The sequence below is a fragment of the Panthera uncia genome (genome assembly GCF_023721935.1).
Source record: "Panthera uncia isolate 11264 chromosome E2 unlocalized genomic scaffold, Puncia_PCG_1.0 HiC_scaffold_19, whole genome shotgun sequence".
In the NCBI taxonomy this organism is placed as follows: Eukaryota; Metazoa; Chordata; class Mammalia; order Carnivora; family Felidae; genus Panthera; species Panthera uncia.
Genome location: NW_026057588.1, coordinates 12559784 through 12584366, shown reverse-complemented (window position 1 = coordinate 12584366; position 24583 = coordinate 12559784). Strand labels below are relative to the sequence as shown.

The following is a 24583-nucleotide window of genomic DNA, read 5'->3' as shown; positions in this document are numbered from 1 at the left end:
ATCGCTCGGGGAGAAGGGGCTTTCTCTTTCGTCTTCCCCCTCCTCTCCCCTCCCCGCTCCCTCCGGCTGACCCAGCCCCCAGGCCTGTCTGGGGGAGGGGGCAGGAAGGCCTGAGCTGGCCTTCCCGGCCGTGCTTCCTGCCCCGTGGGGGCCGGACGGGAAGCTGGGGCTCCAGCCGGAACCCAGGCTCCCCCCACGACTTCCCTCCCCTCCCGGGCTGCCCGCAGGAGTGGGGGAGGGGGAAGGGGCGCCCCGAACGCCCGGTGCTGCCCCTGCGCTTGGCGGGGGGCGGGGACTACCTTGTCCCCCACGGGCTCTGCCCCCCTCTCCTGCGGGACAGGGGCCGCCCGCAGGCAGTCCAGGAAGGTGCTGAGCCCGCAAGTTTCCCTTCCTGGGCGGCCTCCGCGCCAGCTCAGCCCGGCGGGCAGGTGGGCGGGGTGTGTCACGAGGGCGTGGCGAGGGCTCGGGCGACCGCGGGAGTGTGCGGCCCCGGTGTGAGGCCAGGACTTGCCCTCGGCCCGGGCACGGGCTGGGCTTGCGAGGGCCGCGACCCTGGGGGGGGTGTCTGGGTGTGTGGGACTTGCTCCGTCTGGGCCCCGGGGTGTGACAGCGTGTCTGGGTCTGACGGGGCCAGCTGCTGTCTGCGGGGCCTGGTGGGACTCCCCGGGCCTGAGCGTGTGGGGGCCTGGGAGATGTCAGACTGAGTGGGCAGGACCGGCCTCCTCCGGGTGATCGTGACGTGTGTCTCCATGTGTGGCGTGTGTGTCTGGGTGGGACTGTGCTGTGTCAGGTTGTGTGCGCATGCACTGTGCCTGTTTGCGAGTGACCCCGGGGAGGATGTTTGTGTTAACTGTTGGTGGGTCCCAGCAGGAGCCTCTGTTTCATTTCCTGAGGGGGCTCTGATGCTGTGAGGTGTGTGTGCGGGGCACCATCTCTGAGTCTGTATCTGGTGTGTGGCTGGCGGTCGTGACCTGTGACCCTTCAGAATGTATTTGCGCGACTGCTTTTTGCTGTGTCCCAGTGAAGCTCCAAGGCTGGGTTCTGCATCTGGAATGGGGCCGCGTGCAGGGGCTGTCGCTGCCGCCAGGTGTCAGGAGTCTTTGTGTCTCCACGGTGGCTGCGGAAGGGGAATGTGTTTGCGAGACCGAGGGACCCGGTCCAGATTTGAACCTCTGTGGTGAGCGCGAATGTGTGTGTGTGTGTGTGTGTGTGTGTGTGTGTGGCTGTGCCGCGTTTTCGTGGGGCTGCAGTGACCACAGTCTGCGTCACTGTGTCCTTGCAAGTGTCTCCACACACGAGGCTGGTGAAAATGGCAGTATGTCCTTACAGAGTGAACCCCACCTAGGCAATCACTGGGCCAAGGAGCAGGTCCGGTGGCCCTGGGAAGGTCAGGGCAGAGTGGGGGGTGGGGGGAGGGAACTGAAACCTGGGAGGAAGAGGGGCCACTGAGAGGCTGAGAAGAGGAAGCAGGAGAGAATTCACAGGCAAGACCACAGCAGATGGAGGGCCGCCCTGACCCAGGGCACTGTCATTTCTCACTTGCACAAACGGTCTCCCTGCAGCCCCCCTTGCCCCCATTCAGTCTACTCAACCATCAGCCAGAGGGACCCTCCGAGCACCTAAGTCAAATCACACTCTTCCTCCGTCGGGAACCCTGAGTGCAAGTTCCCCCCCCCCCCCCCCCCCCCCCAGAGGCCTGATGTGGCCTGGAAAGCAGTACCAGTGCAGAGGTTATGTGCCTGGATCCTCAACTCCAGCTGTTTGGATTCGAATCCCAGTTGTGCCACGTGCTAGCTGTGTGACCTTAACAAGTAACTGAACCTCTCTGTGCCCCTGCCCTGGCATTCCTGTCTGTAAAGTGGGGAGCAAAGGGTCTCTAGAGCAGGAGCTGGCAAACTTTTTCTTTGAAGGGCTAGAGAGTAACTGTGACTTTGCATACGGTTTTACTGAGCACTGAAACAGCCTTAGGTGATGCTCCAATAAAACTTTATTTACAGACACAGGCAAGTGGGTCAGAACTGGCCTGCGGGCAGCAGTGTGCCAACCCCTGCTCTGCTGGGCTGTGGGGAGAACGCAGGGAGCTCATACACCATACCTGGCACGGGGAATATCATTACTTTCTGGCCTGTGAGTGTTAATGACCTGACTCAGCTCCCAACACCCTTCCCCTTATCCCTCCCTTCCAACCACATTGGCCTTTCCTCCCAGTGTCGCTGGCTCACTCCAAATTCATCCTCAAGACCAGGCTGTGCCTAGGTCTTCCTACCAAGAACACTCTCCCCCAGGGCTCCCCCAGACTGCGCTCTTGACTTCCTTCACGTCCCAAATGCTACCTCCTCCGAGAAACCCTTCCTCCCTCCCCAAATCATCTCTCACTCCGTGCTACTTTCCTGTCTTAGTGCGACTTCCCATATTTAAATGTCTCCTCCCCAGGAAGTAGGTTCCTGGTGGGCAGGAACTAGTCCCCTAACCTCTCTGGGCTTTGGTTTCCTCATCTTTAAAGTGAGTGTTATCAGGGGCACCCTGGTTAAGCTTCCAACTCTTAAGTTTCAGCTCAGGTCAGGATCTCATAGTTCGTGAGCTCGAGTCCCAAGTGGGGCTCTGCACTGACATCTCGGAGCCTGCTTGGGAGTCTCTCTCCCCCTTCCCCATGCGCGCGCTCGCTCGCGCGCGCTCTCTCTCTCTCTCTCAAAATAAATAAGCAGGAAAAAAAATAGAGTGTTATCAGAGTCCCTGTATCTCAGAGCTTTGTTATGGTGATTAAATGAATTAATCAATAGAAGGCACTTAGAACAGCTCACAAGATGCTCAATAAATAAATCTAACTAGTGTTCACGGGGAGTCCTTGGAACATAAGTGCTCAGCAGGCGTTTGTGGGAGGAAATGAATGGAGACCAGAGGGGACAGATGGAACGGGAATCCAGGAACGTCGAGAACGTCGGGAGACCCCACTCTGGGACCCAACCACACACACACAGAGACCCCAGTTGTCTCTCCACCTTTAATCGACCCCAGAGGGCTCTGGGGCGCGGTGTCCTTAAATACAGCCCGGCGCAGCGGGCGGGGGCGGGGCCGGGCCTGCCGGGTGGGCGGGGCCTGCGGGGCGGGGCGGGGCCTCAGCTGCACTTGCAGGAGCGCACGATCATGTTGGACAGCTGCTCCACCTTGGGCTTGCGGCCCACGTAGTACACGATGGGCAGGGGCTCCAGCGCCTGCGGCACGCAGCAGGGAGCCGCCGACGCGCCCGGGTTGTGCTGGTTGTACAGGGCCAGGACCTGCGGGCGGGGTCAGGGTCGGGGGTCGTGGGCAGGGCGCTCCCACCCCTTCCGCCTCTTCCCCTCTCCCTCTGTCTCGTCTCAGTCCGTTCCCAGTCTCTACCTCTCTCCCTTTTCCACTCTTGCCTTGTCTTCACAGTCTCTGTCTCCGTGGCAGTGTGTGGACTCCAGGCCGTTCACTGTTCATCCTGTCTCTCGCGTTCCCTCTCCTTCCGTCTCCCGGCCTCCCCGCACCCGGTTGGTCACTCAGGCTCCATGGGTCTCGCCATAGACCGCAGATCCCTCTGCGTCTCCCTCTGCGTCAGGTCTCTCTACCGGCTCAGAGCCTGTCTCCTCCCATCTCTGTACCATCCTCTCCGATCCCCCGGGCTCTCTCTACTTCTGATCTGGCTAAGTCCTCTCCGATTTTACCTGTTTGTCTCCCTCCACTCCCAAGGCCCCTGCTCCCCCTAGCCCAACCCCGGCCGGCCCGTGGCCAGACGCACCTTGCTGTACTGCGTGTCCAGGCTCCAGATGTAGGGACAGGGCCCTAGGCAGAAGTTGGCGTGGTAGCCCTTGGGCTCGTGGATCCACTTCCAGCCCAGATCCTTGCGGAAGTCAATATAGAGCTGCCGCACGCAGCAGTTCTTCTCCGTGGAGCTGCGGGGTGGAGGGGGCCGGGTCAGGGGGGCGCGGCTGCTGCTGCTGCTGCTGCTGCTGCTGCTGCGAGGGCAGCTGCACCCCTGGGGTGGGGGGGCACCCTGGTTGCCCCCAGCACAGCGCCCATCTCGGTGATAATAGCAATAACGGTAACAGCAATGATAATCACTAACACTGATAAAGCGCTCTCTTTGGTCAAGCCCCTTGCTAACGGGATTGTAAACGTCATTTCACACAAGGCTCCTGACAAGCCTGTAAGAAAGTCAAATGACCGTCCCCCAGCCCTAAGTTCTATGTGTGCGACAAATACTTGTTGAACCAGGACCAACTGCTTGGCTGGGATCTGCTGGGGGCTGAGTACAAACGAAACAGACAGGAATCCCTGCCTTCTGGGGCCACATGCTAGAGACTGTCATGTCGAATCTCTGCTCCGAACATGGCTCAAACATGGCTCTGTGTCTCTTGGGGCAAATGCCCAAGCCCTCAACAGGAACCACAAGGCGCCGCCTGGTCAGCTGATCTCAACTCCCTCCCCACTCTCCCTGACTCCAGACACTAGAACACAGCATCCTCCCTGTTCTTCAAATACAACCCTGCCCCAGGACCTTTGCACTCACTCATCCCTCCTCCTGGCTTGCTATTCCCACAGATATCCACTGTAGTTCTTTTCTTTTCTTCAGTTCATTGAAATGTATGCTCAGATGTCCTTTACGCAGGGAGCCTTAACTCCTAGAACACTGCCTGACGTGCAGCAGGTACTCAATAAATATCAGTTAAAAAAATTAATATCCTCTCCTCAGAGCATCCTTTCTGGACCATCCTACCCAAAGTACCCATCCAAATGATCGTGAATTCCATTCAGTGTGACAGTGGCATTTCAGTTCTGCAAGAAAATATGACAGTGTCTGTATTTGACGTGGGGCAAATCTTAATGCCTGTTGAAGCTGGATGAGAATCCATGGGACTTCATTACATCATATCTTGGTTGCTTTTGTCTACACTTCGAATTTTCCATAATAGAAGAAAATTTTAACCAGAATAGGAAAACTAGTACCCAATATCTATTTTTTTCTTCCCTCTTCTTCTGATTTATTTTCCTTCTTTTTTTTTTTTAACGTTTATTTATTTATTGGGGGGAGGAAGGGGCAAAGAGAGAGGGAGAGAAAGAATCCCAAGCAGGCTCTGTGCTGTCAGCGTAGAGCCTGACAAGGTCTCAATCCTACAAACCAGGAGATCATGACCTGAGCTGAAATCAAGAGTCAGATGCTTAACCAACTGAGCTGCCCAGGTGCCCCTGATTTATTTTCCTTTTAAAACTTATTGCTACCTGGAGCGCCTGGTTGGCTTAGTAGAACATGTGACTCTTGATCTCTAGGTTGTGAGTTCGAGCCTCACATATATTATATATTATTTACTGTGAGAGAGAGCACAAATGGAAGAGGGGCAGAGAGAGAAGGGAGGGAGGGAGGGAGGGAGGGAGAGAGAGAGAGAGAGAGAGAGAGAGAGAGAGTCCCAAGCAGGCTCCATACTGTCAGCACAGAGCCCAAAGCAGGGCTCGAACTGCGAGGTCATGACCTAAGCTGAAATCAAGAGTCAGACACTTAACCAACTGAGCCACCCAGATGCCCCTCTATGTTAGGTTTTTAAAAAACATATTGGAGAATAGTGATGTATAATATTTTACTGCTCTAGACTCATAATCCCTGTCCCATGCTCAGAAGCAAAAGCCAGTCCCTCTCCAGCCCAGGCCCAGGCTTCTGCTTGTCTGGAAAGAACCAGGGCATTTTGTGTGCTGGCCTCTGGGGCCATGGCTGAGCTGGGCAGGGACCTTAGCTAAAAAGCTTGATTCGTGGGAAGCATGAACACTTTATATTCCAGGTTCATATCATGTGAAAGAGATATTCTTCAAAGCTACAGGTACAGTATGATCCAAATTCTGTTTTGCATAAAAGGACTGAAAGGAAATATATTCAAATGTTGATTTTTTTTTATATGTGGTAGTGTGATGGGTGATATCTTTCTGTATTTTCTAAATTCTTGACAGTGGGTATGTGTTACTTTTAGAATAAGAAAGAGAAGAAGGCAAGAAGGGAGTAAGGGAGGGAGGAAGAGAGAGAGAGAGGGAGGAAGAGAGGGAGGAAGGGAAGAAGGGAGGGAGGGAGGAAGGAATATGCAGTGCCCTCTCCACATCCCCCCCCCCCAAAAAAAAAAACGAACTCTGCAATTGGGGCAAAATAAAAAAATACGGATGTGCATAAGTGTTTCAAACAGACACTGTGTCTGGAAGGAGACACAAATATAATAAAAGTGACTGTCTCTTCTTCAGAGAGGGGTGGGGATCAGAGCTGGAGGGTCTCTGACTATTCCTTCTAGGTTTGGCCCATGTGCATGCATTTATCTATTCAAGAAGTAATCAACAGAGAATTAACTGATCTCAAAACCCTATGAGGCAGGCTTTATTATTATTATTCCCATTTGAAGGATGAAGGAACTGAGCCCCAGAGAGGAAAGCACTGCCTGCCCATACACAGCATGTAAGTGTGGAGCTTGGGGATAGGTTCACGGCCAGCTCTGTGCCCCCCGGGAGGCTGGGGCCTCATCTGTCCAGCGCAGCCATGTCAGCTCAAGCACAGCAGGAAGAGGCGATGATACAGCATTTCCCGGGGCAAGACAAGGCCTCTCCAAAAGCCACAGAGAAGGGAGCCAGGAATCTGAGATCCCTGTGAGCTCAGCCTGGTTCCTCCCCAGTCTGGTTGGGCCTCAGTTTCCCCATCTGTCCAATGACATGAGGGATGTTGGATCAAATAAGGTGTTGTTCAGGGTCAAGGAGGCATCAGGAAGTCCAGGACCAGGGAGAGTCCTGAGCTCCTGAAACCACAGGCACATATGTGCGCATTTACTGGCATATTTCTGGGGAAATGTCCTGGCTTTCAGCTTCTCGAGGGGGTCCTAAATTCACAGAAGGGAAAGAACCCCCTGTCCAGAATAATCTTTCACTTCCGGTTCAACTCTGGCTGGGGGTTTTGAGGTCCTAAGATTTGAATAGTCTGTGACCCTGATTACCCACCCGGGACATCCTCCCTGTGGGGTCCCCAGAGCAGCAGAAGCACCATCTGAGAACTTGTGGGGAATGTAAATTCTCCAGGCTCACCAAAAACCTACTGAGTCAGAAACTGAGGGTGGGGCTGGGGCTGGAGGACAGCAGGCCATATTTAAGAAGCCTCCAGGTGACTTTGAGGCACTTTCTAACCCATTTATTCAGTGCAAGGCCTCTTGCAAAGCTTTCTTCTTCTTCTTCTTTTTTTTTTTTAAATTAGCTCTCCACCTAACATGGGACTTGAACTCACAACCCTGAAATCAAGAGTCCCACACTCTACTGACTGAGCCACCCAGGTGTCCCTCTTGCAAAGCTCTTGCAGAGCCTCTCTGCCATCCAGTCAGGGCCTGATGGGTAAAAGAAACCCACTTGGGGCCCCAGAACAGAACAGGCTGAAGGCCTCACATTGGATGTTGGGTAAGAGTTCAGGGAGGCTAACTTCCACAATCCCATGTCACGGCCAAGTTCACTGCATCTCTGCCCCTACCCACTTCCTCTCCCGCACTGGATGATTTCAAAGCACATGCCATTCACCGTGTCATTTCATCCACAAATATTTCCACATGTATCTCCAAGAAAATCAGGACTATTGTAAAACATAACCACAAGACCATATAAGAAAAATTCTCCATTATTCCTGGATATCATAAAATATCCAATCAGGGTTCACATTTCCCCAACTGTCTCACAAATGTCTTTTTGTTTTTACTAGTCTGCGTGAATAAAGACCCAAATAAGGTCTACAGATTGCAATTACTTGATATATATTTTAAGATTCTTTTAGAAATCTACATAATCATCTCTCTACCTCGCTACTTTGCATTGTATTTGTTGAAGAAAGTGGGTCAGATTTCCCACAATCTGATTGTTGCTGACTGCAAGCCCATGGTGTTCTTTAACATGTTCCTCTGTCCCTGTGTTTCTAGAAAATTGATAGCTGGATCTACCATTTTGTTCAGCTGCAGGTTCACTTTTTGGCACAACTTCTGAGGGGACACTGTGTCCCTCCCTGCGGAGACTCCCATGGCTGGCTGCCTCCCTCTATATTGTTATTAATAACGTTCATTCATTCGTGGGGTTGCTGGGCTAAGGCTGGGGCTGGTGCTAAGCTTGGAAGCAGAGCTGACTTTCCAGAAGGCGAACAGCATGTAACAAAGCCCAGAGGTACCTCATCCAAACAGTAAGCTGGGGAGGGACAAAGGTCAGATTATCGTTCTAATTCTGCAACATCTAACTCTGTATTTCAACATGCTAAGGAATCCAACTTTTCAACTTTCTTAGATTGCGATACTCCAGCATCTCAACATTCTAACAATGGCATTTCCAACTTGCTAGGATTCCTGTATTCTAACTCTCCGGTATCTTGTCGTTCGTGATATGTCAATATCGAATCACAGCATTCCACAATCCTGAGCCCATCACTCGAGAGGTCCAAGCTGCCACCTCTGAAGATCCCAGCTTTCCAAGAGTCTAACATCCCAACACTGAGCCCCAACACTCTAGGATACCAGTAATCTGGCTTTCTCCAACCCAAACATTTGTAGATGCCAGCTGTTGTTGTTTTTTTTAATATATTATATATATATATAATATATATATTATAGCTTAATATATATATATATGTATATACATATATATATATATACTTTATTTGAGGAAGAGAGAGAAGGGGAGAGTGGGGGGGGGGGGGAAAGGGCAGAGGGAGAGAGAGAGAGGATCCCAAGCATGCTCCATGCTAAGGATGGAGCCCAGTGTGGGACTTGATCCCACAACCCCGGGATCATGACCTGAGCTGAAATCAAGAGTCAGACATTCAACTGACTGAGCCACCCAGGTACCCCAGTTTTTGTTTTGTTTTGTTTTGTTTTGTTTTTTGTGTTTAAGTAGGCTTCATGCCCAGCATGGAGTCCGATGCGGAACTTGAACTCATAACCCTGAGATCAAGACCTGAGTTGAGATCAAGAGTAGGCCACTTAAGCAACTGAGCCACCCAGGTGTCCCGTGAATGCTAGTATTTTAACACAGGCTTCCACCATTCTGAGCCCAATATTCAAGGTCTCCAGTCTGCCAACACTGGAGTCTCCAATTTGTCAATGGTATGGGAATCCAACATGGGTAATCTTCCAATCCTCAATTCCCTAATTCTAAGATCCCAACACTCCTTGAGTCCAACATTCTCAGATTCCAGTCATTAACACTGAATTCTATGTCCTAGGATCCCAACGTTCTAGAACCCCAGGCTGCCAACATTGAACTTGCTCGGGTCCCTCATTCTACACACTAACACACCAGCAAGAAAGCAAGATGATCTCAACATCCTAGGACTCCACATCCCAGCATCCTAGAACCCAGAGCCCATCCTCTGAGCCCTCCAGGCTGAAGGAAGTGCCAGCCACGCGTAGCACCAGCCAGGTGCCCAACTTGAGCCTTCCCTGGTTGCGCCCAGCCATCACACCACCAGACGAGAATGCCACGGTCAAGGGCTGAAAGGTTCACCTGAAGCAGTAGTTGGTGTCCAGGGCTCGGCGGTGCCGTGAGCTGTGCAGGTGCTGGGCCCTCTCCAGCGGGGTGGCCATGAGGAGCAGAAAAGGCCGGTTCATGCCATGAATGGTGGCCAGGTCACCTCGGCGGCCGGAACTGAACCCTGCTTTGGTTTGGAGTTGTAGGGTGTGGGGGAGACATAGACACACACTCTCAGATGGATGAATGGGGGCAGGGGCAGGGGGAAGAGGACACAAGTGCACACACATGCACACACCCGCGGGCATGGGGCCGGGCCAGGGAGATGGGCCTCACCGTTGATGTCCACTTGCAGCGTGTTATCTTTGCTGTCACAGGAACAGTGGGCACTGAGGCGAAAGCCCTCTACTTCCCCTGTGGGAGTGGGGAGTGGGAAGCCAGTGTGAGATGCCAGGTGCTGTTCACACCCCTGCCGTGGGTGGAGCAAACCCAGGGTGGAGGGGGTGTTGGGGCTCCCCCTGTCTCTTCCCCTGCCTGCCCTCTCCCTGCATCCTCCTGCTCTTGGCCTTGCTTCCTCCTTCTCCTCCTTCAGGTCTCCGCTCAAATGTCACCTCCTCCAGGAGGCCCTCCGGGACACATGCCCCTCCCCCACAGTGACATCACTTTATTTTCGCCATAGCACTCACCCTCCTGACATTCGAATTTGGCTATTTGTTTCCCTCATTGTTCTCAGTGGAAAGCAGGATACATGGGGGCAGGGATTCCTGTTTTCTTGCTCCCCGCTGGGCCTAGCCCACAGTCTTAAAAATAAACATCTACTGAGTGCACACCCCGGGTGCCAGGCCCTGTCCTAAATGCTCTGTGAGCATTATCTCTTCTGATCTTCGCCAGAGGTCCCAATTTAATAGGCACGGAAGCCAAGACCCACAGAGGGCAGATGATGTGCCCCAAGTGGGAAAAGGTAGGGATGGGGTGCACACCCACAGAGCAGCTGTGGGAGAAAGGCTTCTTGAACAAATGAGTGAATGATTTTCTAAGCTCCTACTAGGTGCTGGGCCCTGTGCTGGGTGCTCTAGACTCTGCAGTGACGGAGACAGGCCTTTGTCCAGCGGCCCCGGGCCCCTGCCTTTCAACACCTGGCCGATCCACCACTTATCCCTTAAGTCTCTATACTATCACCTTCCCCCAAGAAGCCCTCCCAGACCCTCTAGGATGGGTCCCAGCAGCACTCGGGGCCTCCCCACCCCGCCACTGCTCCTTCGGGTCATCACTGCCACCTAGGGCTTTGGCAAGACTTTGTAGATGTCCAGAGTTGCCCCATGAAGGCAGCATCTAGAAGTTGTCTTAGTTACCACTGTGTCCCCAGCATCACCGCACACAGGGCGGGGCTCAGAGCAGGCACCCGTTGGCATTTGTTGAGGGGAGGCATGAACAAAAGGGAGATCAGGAAGGGGGATGTGGGTGTGGTGGACTCAGGTCAAACACAGTCCTCTTACAGACAGATCGGCTGTGTCACGCTCTCCCTGGACTCAGGGTGTGCCTTGAACACTCTTGCCTCTCCTTCTTTCCCCGACGGGTTCCACTCAACCCTCAAATATCAGCTCTGATGTCCCCTCCTCCAGGAAGCCCTCCCTGACCCCAAGCTGGGTCAGCCATCTCCTCTGGGGTCCCTATTCCAGCCCTACCCAATCTGGGTCATTACCATCCAGTTTTCAGGTCTCTCCCCATTTCCCCCACCCCAAGAATGGACTATGGGCTCCGTGAGGGCAAGGGTGGGGCTGTTTGGGTCACTGCTGTGTCCCCAGCATCACCCACCACCCGGCAGGTGCTCAGGAAATGGATTAGGCATTATCACTCAGGTCTGAGGTCTAGGAGGAAGGCCACGTCTTGGCTGGGACATGGGGTCCCAGCTGCTAGGCAGGACAAACAAAGGGCTCTATCCCATTACAAAATAGGGGCGGGGCAAACAAGTGGTCCTTACCTCCATGGCTCAGCCACTGCCGCACCACTCCAGTGACATCAAAGGACAGCCATTCCGGCGTGTCACTGGGCGCCAGCAGCCGGTTGCTGAGGTAGCGCCAGGAATTATTGCTGTATTTCTGGGGGGAGATGAATTGGGGGGAGACAGTGGGTTAGATGCGGCTCCCCACCCCCAAATACACTGACTGCACCCCCACTCCTGCTCCACCAAACAGGCTGCCAGAGAGTCCCTCAGACAGTCCCCTCCCAGACATCCACGCTGTGGGGCCCTGCAGGAACAACCCCCACCCCACCGCCGGAGCGGCCTTGGGAGGAGAGGAGAGAGAGCCCCAGGCCGGGGATCAAGGCACCTGGACGGCTCAGCCTCTGCTCTGAGTCCCTGTGGGGCCCCTCCGCGGCCTGAGTTCCCTCACTGGTGAAATGCCAGGCCCCTTTCAGCTCAGACAGTCCACCATGCTGAGATCCTCCTGGGACATCCTGGGGTCCCCCTGAGCATACAATTCTGCAAATGTGACACCCTGAATTCTGAGAGTCTGTAACTTTCTAGGGGCTTATGTTAGAAGTCATTCCATACCCCAAGAACGACCCACTCAATGAACCTGAGAAATTCTGAGAGACTGATGTTCTAGACACCCAGGAGTCTGGCACGCCCCAAACCCAGATGCTGCAGAGGTCTGATGCCCGTGTGCAACGATCCGGACACTGGCAGCGTGCAGCTGAATTCTCTAGACTCCCAAGGAATTGACCACAGACACACTTCCTTTGTTGTAACAGTCTACCACCTACCATTAAACCCAATGTCCCACATGATGTGGATTCCAGGTCGCGTAATCTTCTAGACTCCAGCCCTCCCAGAGGCCCCAGTCTTCCTGGAGACTCTAACTCTTCTAGAACAGAACTACCCAAAGGAACTTTCTAGGATGCTGGAAGTGTCCTTTATCTGCGGCATCCAAAATAGCAGCCACTAACCACTACGGAGCACTCAAAATATGGCCAGTGAGACTGAGGGGTTGAATTTTTTTTCTTTCAGTCAACTTAAATGGCCACGTGCGGCCAGTGGTCCTGGACAACTGTACTGGACAGAACGGCTGGAGAGCCTGCAACCTTTCAAGACTCTGGCCTCCTGAGTGTTTAGTATCCTAGGGTGCTAGGAGCCTGAAAGTTCTAAAGGGCCCCATGATTCCATGGCCCGCACGCCCCCATCCTGCCGAGTCTGTCTGTGTGGACCTTGCAGCCACCAGCCGTCCAGCTGCCCACCTCGGCCCCAGTGCAGCCCACCTCTGGGGCCCGGGCCCCCACCTGGTACAGCTCCACGTGCTGCTCCGCCTTTAACTTGAGCCTCAGCAGGCGCAACTCTGCCCGGGAGAGCAAGACGGGCTCGGGCACTGCTTCTCGGAGCTCCGACGTGTTAAAGAGCATATATATGCTGTGCGGGGTACGCTGGACTTTCTCATAGATTTCTAGGCGGGAGGGGCAGAGAGGAGGGAGGTCAGGGGGTTTGGCAAGGGCGGAGGGAGCTAGCGCACCCCAAGTCTAAGAGCGTGGGCTCCCGGCGCTGACAACCCTGGGTTGGAACCCGATTCTGACATTTTTTAGCGGTGCGACCTTGAGAGAGTGGCTCTCCCTCTCTGGATTTGTTTCGCCCTCTGTAAAATGGGGTCTGAGTCACGCTTGTCTCCTGTCATCTGTAAAGCGTCCACTCAGTACACAGCCCTAAGAGGGGCTGCTGTGCTCGCTCAGGCGCCCCCAGTACTTGAAGCCTCAAAGGCAAATTGAATGGCAGGAGTAGGATGGAGGGAGCAGCCTTCCAGCTCTGTGACTTTGGGCAAGTCACATTCCTTCCCACAGCCTCGCTTTCGGGGCTATTCTTTGGGAAATGACAACCCCACCAAACTCCCTAACTGCCCACCAGGTTCTCCTAACTGAAGCACTGTGTGACTTTGGGCAAGCGAATTCCACTCTCTGTGTCAGATTCTCAACTGTAAAAGGAGGACCGGCTGCAAGATTATATAGTGTGCGACGAGTGAGCTGGTGTGGTAAAGCAGGCAGCAGTCTGCACACCCGGGCTGTGCTAACATGTATGTTAAAGAGTGCTCACTATTTGCCAGGGGCTATGCACCACACTTTACAAGGGCTAAGACATTTAAACCTCGCAACAACCTCATGAGGAAAAGACAATTATTGTACCCATTTTATAGATGGGGAAACAGGTCATTTGCCCCATGGTGACATAGGTAAGGAGCTACAGAGCTGGGATTCAAACTCAGCCGGTCTGGTCCCAAAGACTACTCTTAACCCCAAGGCCATGCAGTCTCCCTGCTACTGTGACATTATTATTACTACGAATTACTCTTACTATTACTAATTGCTTCCTGCCTTCTCTCCCTCAGCTGGTTAGACAAGGCAAAGTTCATTCTAGGTAGGAATGGCTTTGGTGGGGGGAGGAAGAAAAATGGGAAGAGTGCGTTCTAGTCTAGGAAAAGTTTGGGATGAGCAGGCAGGCCATGACCTTGTAGATCAACTGGGATACATCCTTTAAGGCCTCTGCAGTAGGGGTGCAGAAATGGCGGAGACAGGATCTGATGAGAAAGGAGAGGCAATTCCTTCCATGGGCCCCCTGCCCCTACTCCTCCCCACGCTAGCCAGGCCAGCCCGGGGCCCCCACAAAGAAGCCCTATCTTGACCCAGGGGTTACTCAGCAAACCCCAAAGGAAGTGTAGTGCAGGGGTGGAGGGTGGGAGGACGGGTGGAGACAGATACAGAGGAAGAAAGGAAGGGCAGGACCGGTCAGAGGGAGGGATGGAGAGACCACAGAGACAGGGAGACTCGAGGAGTAGGGCGAGATGGAAAAAGAGGGAGAAAGAGGGAAGAGACTGTTCAGACCCATGCATGGGATATGGGAGACACACACGGGAAGAGAGATATAGGGTTTGGGGGCAAGATGGAGCCAGACTGGGAGGGGAGAAGAGGACTGAAGGTACCAGCGGTAGAGAAATCTCTACAACGAAGGTGAAACGACCACAGAAAAGGTGAGCCTGAAATGTGGGTGGGGAGGGGCGTCACCTGGCCGGGCACGCATGCGTGGCCCAATGACCACAGGTGCACCGCCCAAGACAGAAAATGAAAACAGGGGGGCTGCCCCAAACCTCCGGGCCACGCGGAACCCCTGGGTCCCCGCGTGGGCGCCGAGGGGCCGGGCCCAGCAGCAGCCCCGCCCCAGAATGGGGTGAAGAGGGCGGGAGGCGCCGCAGCCGCGAGGGCGGGGACCCGACCTGCCCCGTCTCGCCCCAGGCTCCGCGCGCGATCCCCGCCCCCCGGGCAAGGAAAAGGAAGGGAGGGCGGGCTAGGCGGCCGGACGCTGGGGTTTCCCCAGCCTCCCGGAGAGGAACTGGGACTCTGGGGTCCAGACTCTCCCAGTTCAGCTCTGCGGGGTCCTCCTCCCCCCCTTTCCGGGAGGGCAGGCTCCTCCCTCCGCGCGTGGCACCCACGTGGGGCTCCCTCACCCCGACCCGCTCGGTTTTCTCACCCTGATCTTGCAGAGTCTCACCCACCCACCTCTCCCTCTAGGGCTCGACTCCTCACTCAGCCCGCTTCCTCCCCTCCCGCGGCGTGGGGGGCTCACTGCTCCCAGAACGGCACTGTTTATGTCTCCCCTCCACTCCCTCCCCGTTCCCCGTTCTCATGCCTGTCTCCCCTCTCTCTAAACCCCTTCCCACCACCCACTATTCTAGGTTTCTTGGGGGCTCGCTTCCCACGCTGGGCTTCCTCCTCTCACGTCCATATGCCAAATACTCGGGGCACCTCGCGCGCATCCCCGACGCCCCCCTGGGGGTCTCCGCTGCTCTCCTGCTCGTACCTCCCCCCACCCCAAGACCTCGGGTCCCCTTCTTCCCCGCATTTATCATCCTCCTCTCTGTGGGCCCTCCCCCAATCCCGCGTGTTTTTCGCGCTCGCTGCAAGTGGATCCACTGTCCACTTTCCCGATACCTCCGGAGTTCGCTTCACCTAGTTTTTCTGTCCTTCTTGAATTTTCTCGCCTCGTGCCCCTGAGCTCTGGGTCAGCTTTCCCCACTGCCTCCCCTCTCTCAGATGCTGGGGTCTTCGCTTCTCCCAAAGCGGGCTCCCTCTCTCTATGCAGCCCTCACCCCACGACCCCCACATTCTAGTGTACTGTGAAGAAAGAAGTCTTTCTACCCCTTCACCCCCCAGTTGCTTCTCTCCCTCTAGGGGACTGCTCCCCCCCGACGATCCCGCAGGTTCCCGTCGCCCTCTAGAAGCCCACTTCGCTCCCTATCTCCTGCCCTTCAAGGCCAGATACCTGAGGGGTAGGAAGCTCAGTCCTCTCCTCTTTGAGACCCTCCTCCCGCGTTCCCGGCAACCCCGGGGGTCCTCTTCCTCTAGGCAGTTTCCTCTGCCAGTAATTTCCTCCCCCGTGACCCCTGCACTCCGGCGCCCCCTGGGGGCTCCCCTCCAGGGTCCCCGGCCCCTCTGAGCTCACTGTTGGTGTTTTCCACCATTAGCACGCGGGTGACCTCCTTGGCGTAGTAGTCCGCCTCAGGCTCCGGCTCCGGCTCGGCGCTCTCCCCCGCCACCCGGTCGCGGGTACTGTTGTAAAGGGCCAGCACAGCCTCGGGCAGCGGGCCGGGCGGCACCTCCCCCTGGCTCGGGGGGCTGGCGAGCCGCAGCTTGGACAGGATCTGGCCGCGGATGGCCTCGATGCGCTTCCGCTTCACCAGTTCCATGTCGATGGTCTTGCAGGTGGACAGTCCGGCGGCCGGCCGGCCAGGCGTCAGCACTAGTAGCCACAGCAGCGGCAGCAGCAGCGGCAGCAGCCGCAGCCCGGAGGGCGGCATGGGGGAGGCGTCGCCCCCGGCACTGCCGAGAGCGCGAGCCCCGCTGCGGTGGGAAAAGGGAGGCCCCGCCCCTAGAGGGGCTCGTGGTCTCCCGAAGAAAGATAGGAGGGTCGGGGTGAGGTGAGGGGAGTTGAAGCCCTCAGGGAGAACCGAGTGGAGGTGGAGGGGAAGCTCTGATGGGTGGTTTCTCGGTATCCCAAGGAAAAAACCGAGAGGGGCGAGATCTGGTACCAGAGGTGGGTGGTCTTGAGTAGGAGAGTTAAGGAGGTGTGGGAGAGATCCCGTCTCCCGGATCCCGGTGGAGAAGGGTCCTTGGATGCGCGGGGGCTCAGGAGAGAGGCTGGAGGTGGGGGAGCGGCGTGCAGGGGGGTGCGCCCGAGGTCTGGGGTCAAGTCTTCGCGGGAGTCCGGGTTGGCGGCTCCTGAGGGCTGCTCCGGAATGGGGGCGCCTGGGGGACGCCGTGGAGGGGGCAGGGAGGGAGCAAGCGTCCGAGGCGGTGGTGGGGCGGTCTGGGGTCCCCAAGTCCTGCCTCCTGGCGGGGCAGTGCCGCGCCAATCGGTCCCCGCGTCTCCGGCTCCCAGCGGCAGCGGAAAAGTCTCAAAACTTTTTTTCCTCTTCTCCCAACCAGCTCGTCCCTCCTCCCGCTCCTCCTCCCCCTCCTCCCCGCAGTGGCGGCGGCGGCGGCGGCGGCGGGGGCGGCGGCGGCGGCTCGTCTCAGACTCTGGGGCCTCAGGCTGCTCCTCGGCGGCTCCTTCCTCCGCTCCCGGCCGAGGCCGGCCCCGCGGGCGGCTCCGAGCCGGGGGGTGCCCCGGAGGGGGCGTCCCCCCTGCCCCCGGCCGGGGGCCTCGCTGTCTGGCGGATCCGCGGCGGGAGGAGGGGGTGGGACGCCCGGGGCGCGAAGGGCGGCGGCGGCGGCAGTGGCGGGGACCGGCTGGGGCGGCGGGGGGTTTTGAAGCCGCCCCGGCCCCACCCAGGAAGCGCGCGGGGCGGGGGCGGCCCCCAGGGGGAGGACATGGGGGGGCCGGGCCACCGTCCTCATCTCGCGTGGGCGGGCTCCGAGGGGGGTCCTTCAGGCCCCGGGGGGAGGGGGCGGACACCCCGGCTCCGCCCCGCGAACAGGGTGCTGCCTCCTGGCGGCTGAGCGCAACCTAAGCGGGCAGACGGGTTGCGTGTGGCTTTGAGGGCTGCGCGGGGTCGTGGAGAGAATGAAGATCTGGCGGGGAGGGCTCAATCGGAGGCTGGGGACACATGGCACAGGGGATCAGAGAGCGGGGACCCCAGAGGAGAGAGGGTGGGAGGCTGGAGCAGAGGGGAAGAGGGTCAGCCAGGAGACGGGGACCCAGTGGGGAGAGGCGCACAGGGGAGCAAGGAGCCCCAAAGAGAGGGGGTCACAAGAGGGGTCCCCAGAGTGGAGAGGAGGCAGAGGTTGAGGCACAAGATGGGGGAAGTGGGTCTGTCAGAAGGTGGGGACCTGAAGGAGGGTGTCAGTGGGAGGACAGGAAGGCACAAGACCTCTGACAGATGAAGTCAGGAAGGCACCCACACCTGTAAGAACTGCTCCTTTATTGAGCACTTCGGTGCGCAGTCTCTTCTCACCCAACACCCTGCGACCTCACACACTTAACTGCCCCCATTTTACAGATGGGGAAACTGGACCTGAGAGGGGCAGCCACTGGGCTTGAGGTGCTGGCCAGGACAGAAGCCATGGCCTGCCTTGGCTGGGGTCAGATCTGACAGTCTCCGGACCCACCCACGCTTCTGACCACCGGGCCATCCTGCCCCTCCATAGGTAGCCGGGTGTGGATAAGGGCCTGCGAGTGGCGACTGGGGCAGGGTCAGCATTCCACACCATAGCGGTCGAAGTGGCGCAGCAGCAGGCCCAGCTCAAGGTGCACAGTGCCACCGGCGGCCGTTTGCAGGCGATAGCGGTCGGCCCCACTGTAGATGGCGTCCCCGTGCAGCAGCTGAGGGCCGCCGCCCACAAAGGCCCGTGCCAGCTGCTCCCGCCAGCTGCCCAGGGGCCGCCATGTGGGGCAGTCCAGCTGGTGGGTGCCCGGACTGCTGGGCACGTGGCAAAAACCGTAGCCTGCGAGCTGGCAGCGGCCGAAGCTGTCCTGCGACCACACCTGGAGATGGAGTCGGGGCCAGCCTGCAGGACGGGAGGGAGGAAAGGAGCAATGGTGGAGCTCCGTCTCCCCCTCCTGGATCCCCATCTCCTTGATCCCCACTGGTCCAGTCCCCTCCCCGCTGGGTTTCTGCCCCAGCCTTCTCTCCCATTCACAAGGCAGCCAAAGGAATCTTTCTGAATCTACTTCCCTCCCCTGCTGAAAACCCCTCCCTGGCTCCCCAGTGCCCTCACTATCAATTCCAACCTCAACGCCCCAGGCCCTCTGGATCTGGCCTCTGCGGACATCCCTTCCTGTGGCCTCCTCTTCTGTGCCCCCATTTCAGGGCAGTCCAGTCCCCAGGTGAACGCCTTGGGCCTTGTCCGGGACACCTCCTTCCCTCCCCACAGCCCACTCTGTGCTCTCTGGGCCCAGGGCGTTCCTTCCTGCCCCTCCAATGCACCTTCCGACCTGGCAGCTGGAAGCATCTTTCTCCCACATCCATAGGTTTCTCAATGTCCTTAGAACACAGTTCAGCTCCTCAACCTGGTAGGCAAAAGCCCTTGGAGACCTGGCCCCATTTCACCCTCCTTTCTGCGCCCCCCCCCCCACCGCCGCCTGCGCTAGGCCCTATTCTAGAAGCTGGGGACACAGTGGTGAACAGAGCAGACAAAAATTCCTGACATCCTAGACAACGAATGTAGTAAATAAGCAAATTACAGGGTATGTCAGATGGTGATAACTGCTCTGGAGAAAAATAAAGCTGGGTATGGTGGGGGTGGGGATGGAGTTTTAGAAAGTGGGTGATCAAGAGAAGCTTTTCCGAGAAGGTGACGGTTGAGCGAATGCTTGAGGGAACGGAGCCAGCCATGTGGATGGACATCTGGGGAAGTACGCCCCCAGGAGAGGGAACAGTGTGTGCAAAGGCCCTGAGGTGGGAGCTGGCTGGTGGCGCCAGTGAGGCTGGACTGAGAGAGGGACAGAGGGACAGGAGGTGACAGACCAGATTGTCTCAAATTGATTATGATCCAGGATAAATCTTTGGCTTTTACCGAGTAAGATGGGGACCATGGGGGGGGGGGGGGGGGTTCTGTGTAGAGACAAGAATATGACCCAACTTGGGTGTTCACAGGGGAACAGACTATGGAGCACAGGGAAGAGGCTACTGTAATATCCAGGTGAAAGGTGAGGATGGACAGACCAAGAGACCAGAGAGAGAAGTGGGGGGGATTTAGGATACATTCCAAAGGTAGAGCCAAAGGGATTTCTGGGTGGGCAGAGTGGGGGCTGAAGAAAGAGGAGGCAAAGACGGTGACCATACTGGAGGATGTGGGGTCTGCAGAACTGAAGGACAGTCGCCTGCCTCATACTCCAGCCCATCAGCCACAGGCAGCCAGAAGAATCTTTTAAAATTGAAATCTGACATGTCTGTCACGGACTACGGCTCCCGAGCACCTTCTGGAGATGGCCTCAGCTCCACGGCCTGTCCCCTGTCCCCTGCCACCTCACCCCTGGCCCTTCTCCTGTTTACCCTCGATCCTCCAAAGGCCCCTGGCTCACTTTCCCCTTTGGGCCTTTCATACGCAGCTCTCTGCCTAGAACCTTCTTCCATCCCTCTGCCGTACAAGCTCCTACTAGCCCTTCACAGCAAAGCTCAAACACCCCCTCCTCCAGGAAGCTCTCCCTGAATTCCCTCGCAGTCAGGCTTCTCCTCTGGGCTCCCCTACCCTCTAGGATCCCCCATTCCAGTCCTGCCCACTCTGGGATGCCACTATCTGGGACAGCTCTGTCTCCCCCCACAAGAGATGATGAATCCGATGAGGACAGGGCTGGGGGGCTGTCTCAATCACCAACATTTCCCTGGCATCGCCCAACACAGGCTGGGCGCAGGGCAGACGCTCAGTAAATATTATTTGTATTGTTGAAACACATGTCATGTTGACTTAGGCTGTTTCCTAGAATCCACTCCTCTCCAGTGATCTAAATTTTCCACGAGAAAAGGCTTTCTGATACCCTTCCTCCCCCGCATACTCGCTTCCCCTGTGAGCAGCTGGGGAGCCAGGACTGCAGAAACAGCTACCAGCCCTCTCTCCCTCATCACCCCCTCCCAGCTTCCTCCTGATTGAAGCCTCCTGTTTGTCTCTTCGAAAGCCACCTCCCCTCTCCCCCTGGTCCCCACCTTCCCCTCGCCCCCTGCAGCCCTGGCCGGCCTAGTCTTGCACACCCTAGAGCCAGCCTGCAGAGAGCCTCTCTGGGACCAGGCCTGGCCAGGAAAGGGCCCCAGAGGGCAGCCTGGGGCCCAGGCCGGGAACCCACCTTGGAGGCCTTTGGTGGCGAAGTGCAGGTCGATGGGGTGGGACCAGTAGGCCATGTCCCCTACTTGGGGGGTGTCCACCTGTGTTTGGCCCTCCCGTATGCCCGACAGGAGCTTCCACGCTGCCCCTGCAGGGAGGGGTAGGAAGCAGACATCAGGAAGGGGAGGCCATTGTGGCTGGAGGAACCTGTTTCTCCCTGGCTTTGGGGGGTCAGGGGTTACAAAGTGTGGACTCTAGAGCCAAATGTCTGGGTTCAAATCCTGGTACTACTTCTCCCTGCCTGTGCAACCTTGGGCGAGTTACCTTCCTCTGCCTCGGTCTCCCCTTCTGTAAGATGGGTGTCCTCCTGACATATCCCTCAGAGTTTTCTGAAAAGATTAAACGAGCTAATACACAGAAAGCCCTCAGCACAGTGTCAGGGGGGCAGAGTGAGTGCTGGGTAAGTGTTGGATATCATTTTCTGACTCTTCACCCCATGTTTAGAGGCCTAGTCCAAGGACAAAGATGGGGCCAAGGATGTCCCTTCAAGAGCACCAGCACAGGGTGAAAGGTGCATAATAACAGCAATCCTCCCGAGGGTGAAAAGAATAGCAAAAATGCACTGCTTCCTGAGTGCCAGATGCTGTGCTGAAATCAATTCACTTAATCTGCCCTCTAGGGCTCTAAATCCCCTCCCCACCCCCTAGTTTAGACTCTCCTCTGTAGCCCATAAGGCCCTCCATGGCCTGGCCTATGCTCCCTTCCTGAACTCCTCTCCGACCACTCTCCTGTCACCACCCTCTAGCCTCACTGCCCCCATTTCTGTTCTCTTCCCCCCACCCCCGGGGCCTTTGCACTGGCTGTTGACTCTGCCCAGAAAGCTCTGCTTCTGGATGTGCCCTTACGTGGCTTTTCCTCATCCTTCAGGGATAGGCTCCAGTGCCACTCTCCCAGAGGGGTGCTCCCTCACCCTCCTATCCAAACACGAGTCCCTGTCTCATCATCTCCTCTCATTTCTTCTGGTACCTACCACTGTCAGTAACCACTCTGCTCATTTCCTTACCTGCTCTTTTATTTCCTGTCTCCTCTACTGGGAGCCCTAGGAGAGCATGTCTGTCTCTTGTATACTGCTGGGTCCCCAGGACTTCAAACTCAGGATCTCTGTACACAGAAGGTGCTCAATACATGTTTGTTGGATAAGTAAGGGCTCCTAGGAAGTGGGTGCTGATATAATCCCCATTTTATAGGTAAAGAAAGGAGAAGGAAAGTCACTTGGCCATTTAGTCCCCCGAAACACTTATTGAACACCTGCTGTGGGCCAAGCACTGTCGTCCATGCTGGGCACAGCAGGAACGCAGTTTACCAATGTCCCACGGTGGCGCTGGACTCAAACTGTGCTCTGACTGCAGGGCCCAAGCCCTTTATCTGGCTGCCCCTGAGCTCTCTGCTGGATTAACTCCCCCCCACCACCACCAAGAGCCCCCTGAAATAATAAAAATCATGTTGGTGATCTCTTCCTTCTGGGCCAGATGAGGAAAGTACCAGGCCTTGAGTCAGGTTCTTCACTTACGAGATTTCCCAACACCCCTATGAAAGACAAATATTCCCACTCTACCACTTTACAAATGAGGAAAATGAGGCTCCAAGTGGGGGATGGGGGGGGGTGCGGTCAGCACCTGGCCAGGGTCACAGAGCAGGTGAGTGGTGGGGTCCAGACTGGAAACCAAGTCTGACTCCAGGGTCTGCCTCTCATCTGCTCAGCTGGAGGACCCCAATTTCCCTGGGGGATCTCAGCCACCACTCTACCCACTAGGGAAATTGCAAAGGACCCAGGGCCTCCAGAGATGAAGGCGGCAATAGCCACGCTATTTCATGAGCATTTATCTGTGCTGGGCAACACACCCAAGGCTTTACTAACAGAACCCCAACCAGTTTCTACACAAGTGAGGCAAACGCTTACTGGGTCAGGCCCTCTTCTCAGTGCTGGTTGATATTCATTTAGTCCTTACAACAACAAGTTAAGTATTGCTATTATTCCCATTGTACAGACAGGGAAATCAAGGCAAAGACAAGTGCCCAAGGTCACGTAATTAATATGTGGTTTTGAACTCAGGCAGTCCACTCTTAACACTCTGCTGCCTCTTAGCTGCTATTAGCTTCCTTTTAAGACAAGGAGACTGAGGCCTAGAGAGGTCAAGTCCAAAGGCCACCACTCAATAGGTGAGGGACTTAGCATTTGAGCCCAGATCCGGCAGCCTATGGCCCTACCCTTGATGCTATGCTGTCTCTGATGGGGAAAACTGGGGCTTCCAAAGTCTCTCCTGCACCTGTGTGGATGAACCTGAATGACTGATAGAAAGGGGTTCCTACATTCTCACAGAGAATTATGAATACAGTAGGGTGGCCTCTTCTCTGTAAATCTGGGATGGAAACCCATTTTACAGTAAGAATTTAATACATGGAGACTGTTAAGCAACGAATGGAGATGGGAGGGGGACCCAGGCCCCCCACCCCCCCAAGACAGTGAATGAAGTCCAGTGGGGACAGGCTGTCTAGTGTTTTGAGGATTGGGAGTGTGTCTGTGTGGGTGGGGTGGGGGGGAATCTAGCCTGTAGTCCCATATCCTCAGGGGCTTTGTGTTCAGAGAAGGGGAGCCAGAGCTCCCACAGATATGAGGTGGGAAGAACAAGGAAGGAGTGTGAGATTCACATTGTCAGAGTGTGGTCATGGCTAGGAGTCCTGAGAGCCAATGGAAGAGGAGGATCGGGGACTAGGCGAGGGAGTCAAGGAAGGGGGGTAGAAACTCTGGGCTTGGAGGTCTGGGTGGGGAAATGAACCAGGCCCCAGAATACCTGTGTGGATGCCCCACTTGCAGAAGAGGCTACTTTCCGAGAACCCGGTGGCCCCCATGATCTGCCCGATCACGTGCACCTCAGCCATGGCCCTGAGGGAAAAATGTAATCACAGCCCTGTGAAGTAAGTGTTCTATTATGTCCACTCGACAGATGGGGAAACTGAGGCCTACCAAATAAGGGGCAGTAGGATTCCAGGCTAGTTTCGTCAAACTACTGAGGCTGCCGCCTTAACCATGAGCCTGGCCGCCCCTCCAGGACAGCCCGGGAAAAATGACGGGGGGTGAGGTGAGAGCTGAGGGAGAAGCTGGCATCTCTCTACCCGCTTCTAAAATAACCTCTTCCTTAAACTCAGCGCAGCGGAAAGCCCCGCCCCAAAGGCCCATGGCCCCGCCCACAGGCACAAAAGCCCCGCCTCTTCACGTCGGAATCCCGCAAGCGCCAAGAGGCGCAGGCCTTTTAAGTGCAGGGCCGCCTTAGCCCCGCCTCTAAGCCCGGGCATGCGTTATTCCTACCTCAGAGCACCTAACGGTTAGGTCGGGCCAAGAGACAGCGGGGATTGCAGTTCATGGGCCTGACCTGTCCCTCTCTCCGCGGATGCTGACTTCCTAGGCTTGGCTCGCGCCTCTCCCAGGACCTTCCCGGCAGCGAGAGACCTGAGGACCTGATCCCTCCGAAGCTGCGCCCGCCTTCAGGCTCCCTGGTTGTTGCTGGGGCAACAGCAGCCTCCTCCCCTAGTCTTGCACCCGCCCTGCGGGTCGCTAATTGGCCCTAGCAGTCTTCGGGGCGGGGCTAATATGTGATGGACGTTTTCTCTCCCCCTCTCCATTTTGGGAAAAGCGTCTCTCCGCACACTCAAGGTTCCGCCATTTGGGGCGTGGTCGGGCAGCTGCCATCTTGAGTGTGGCTGAGGAAATGTGCGCGCCAACTGTTTCTGCCAGGTACCTTCCTCACAAAATAAGCGATTCCATCCACGCTACCTGCCTCCTCGAACGCTCTCTCCCAGCCAGGACCAAAGGGGAATCTCC

At 56.4% G+C, this 24583-nt stretch overlaps 3 protein-coding genes across 11 annotated transcripts in view; 1 reads left to right on the top strand and 2 right to left on the bottom strand.

The window, feature by feature from the left end:
* Positions 1-3002: 3002 nt before the first annotated feature.
* Positions 3003-16311, bottom strand: TGFB1 (transforming growth factor beta 1). Of its 2 annotated transcripts, none has more exons than XM_049621274.1 (7): positions 15950-16311; positions 12751-12911; positions 11453-11570; positions 9808-9885; positions 9508-9658; positions 3761-3914; positions 3003-3275 (listed from the first exon to the last, which is right to left on the bottom strand). In XM_049621274.1, exons 1-7 carry the CDS (start codon positions 16302-16304, stop codon positions 3117-3119), a joined length of 1176 nt encoding a protein of 391 aa, XP_049477231.1. In that variant the 5' UTR covers positions 16305-16311; the 3' UTR covers positions 3003-3116. The 2 variants fall into 2 exon arrangements, with proteins under 2 accessions (XP_049477231.1, XP_049477232.1); XM_049621275.1 differs by having other exon boundaries at positions 9508-9655.
* A 720-nt stretch (positions 16312-17031) lies between these two features.
* On the bottom strand, positions 17032-24222 carry B9D2 (B9 domain containing 2). 2 transcript variants are annotated; one of them, XM_049621278.1, is made up of 4 exons: positions 24135-24222; positions 23556-23647; positions 20726-20851; positions 17032-18453 (listed from the first exon to the last, which is right to left on the bottom strand). In XM_049621278.1, exons 2-4 carry the CDS (start codon positions 23641-23643, stop codon positions 18140-18142), a joined length of 528 nt encoding a protein of 175 aa, XP_049477235.1. In that variant the 5' UTR covers positions 23644-23647; positions 24135-24222; the 3' UTR covers positions 17032-18139. The 2 variants fall into 2 exon arrangements, with proteins under 2 accessions (XP_049477235.1, XP_049477234.1); XM_049621277.1 differs by having other exon boundaries at positions 24071-24158.
* A 76-nt stretch (positions 24223-24298) lies between these two features.
* BCKDHA (branched chain keto acid dehydrogenase E1 subunit alpha) overlaps positions 24299-24583 on the top strand; it is a 34774-nt gene continuing 34489 nt past the window's right edge. For all 7 annotated transcript variants that reach the window (XM_049621265.1, XM_049621263.1, XM_049621264.1 and 4 more), the window contains exon 1: positions 24299-24496. The gene's annotated coding sequence lies outside the window, so the exon portion shown is untranslated. The remainder of the gene's footprint in view (positions 24497-24583) is intronic.

What these genes read in the sequence shown, in the direction of transcription:
- TGFB1 (XM_049621274.1), bottom strand. Translation starts at nt 16,304, where the DNA reads ATGCCGCCCTCCGGGCTGCGGCTGCTGCCGCTGCTGCTGCCGCTGCTG. An exon ending in GCTGCAAGTGGACATCAACG is followed by an intron (nt 9,659 to 9,807) that starts GTGAGGCCCATC and finishes TCCAAACCAAAG; the next exon opens with CAGGGTTCAGTTCCGGCCGC. An exon ending in TGGACACGCAGTACAGCAAG is followed by an intron (nt 3,276 to 3,760) that starts GTGCGTCTGGCC and finishes CCCCGCCCGCAG; the next exon opens with GTCCTGGCCCTGTACAACCA.
- B9D2 (XM_049621278.1), bottom strand. Translation starts at nt 23,643, where the DNA reads ATGGCTGAGGTGCACGTGATCGGGCAGATCATGGGGGCCACCGGGTTC. An exon ending in CAAGTGGGGCATCCACACAG is followed by an intron (nt 20,852 to 23,555) that starts GTATTCTGGGGC and finishes CCCTCCCTGCAG; the next exon opens with GGGCAGCGTGGAAGCTCCTG. An exon ending in CGCCACCAAAGGCCTCCAAG is followed by an intron (nt 18,454 to 20,725) that starts GTGGGTTCCCGG and finishes CCCGTCCTGCAG; the next exon opens with GCTGGCCCCGACTCCATCTC.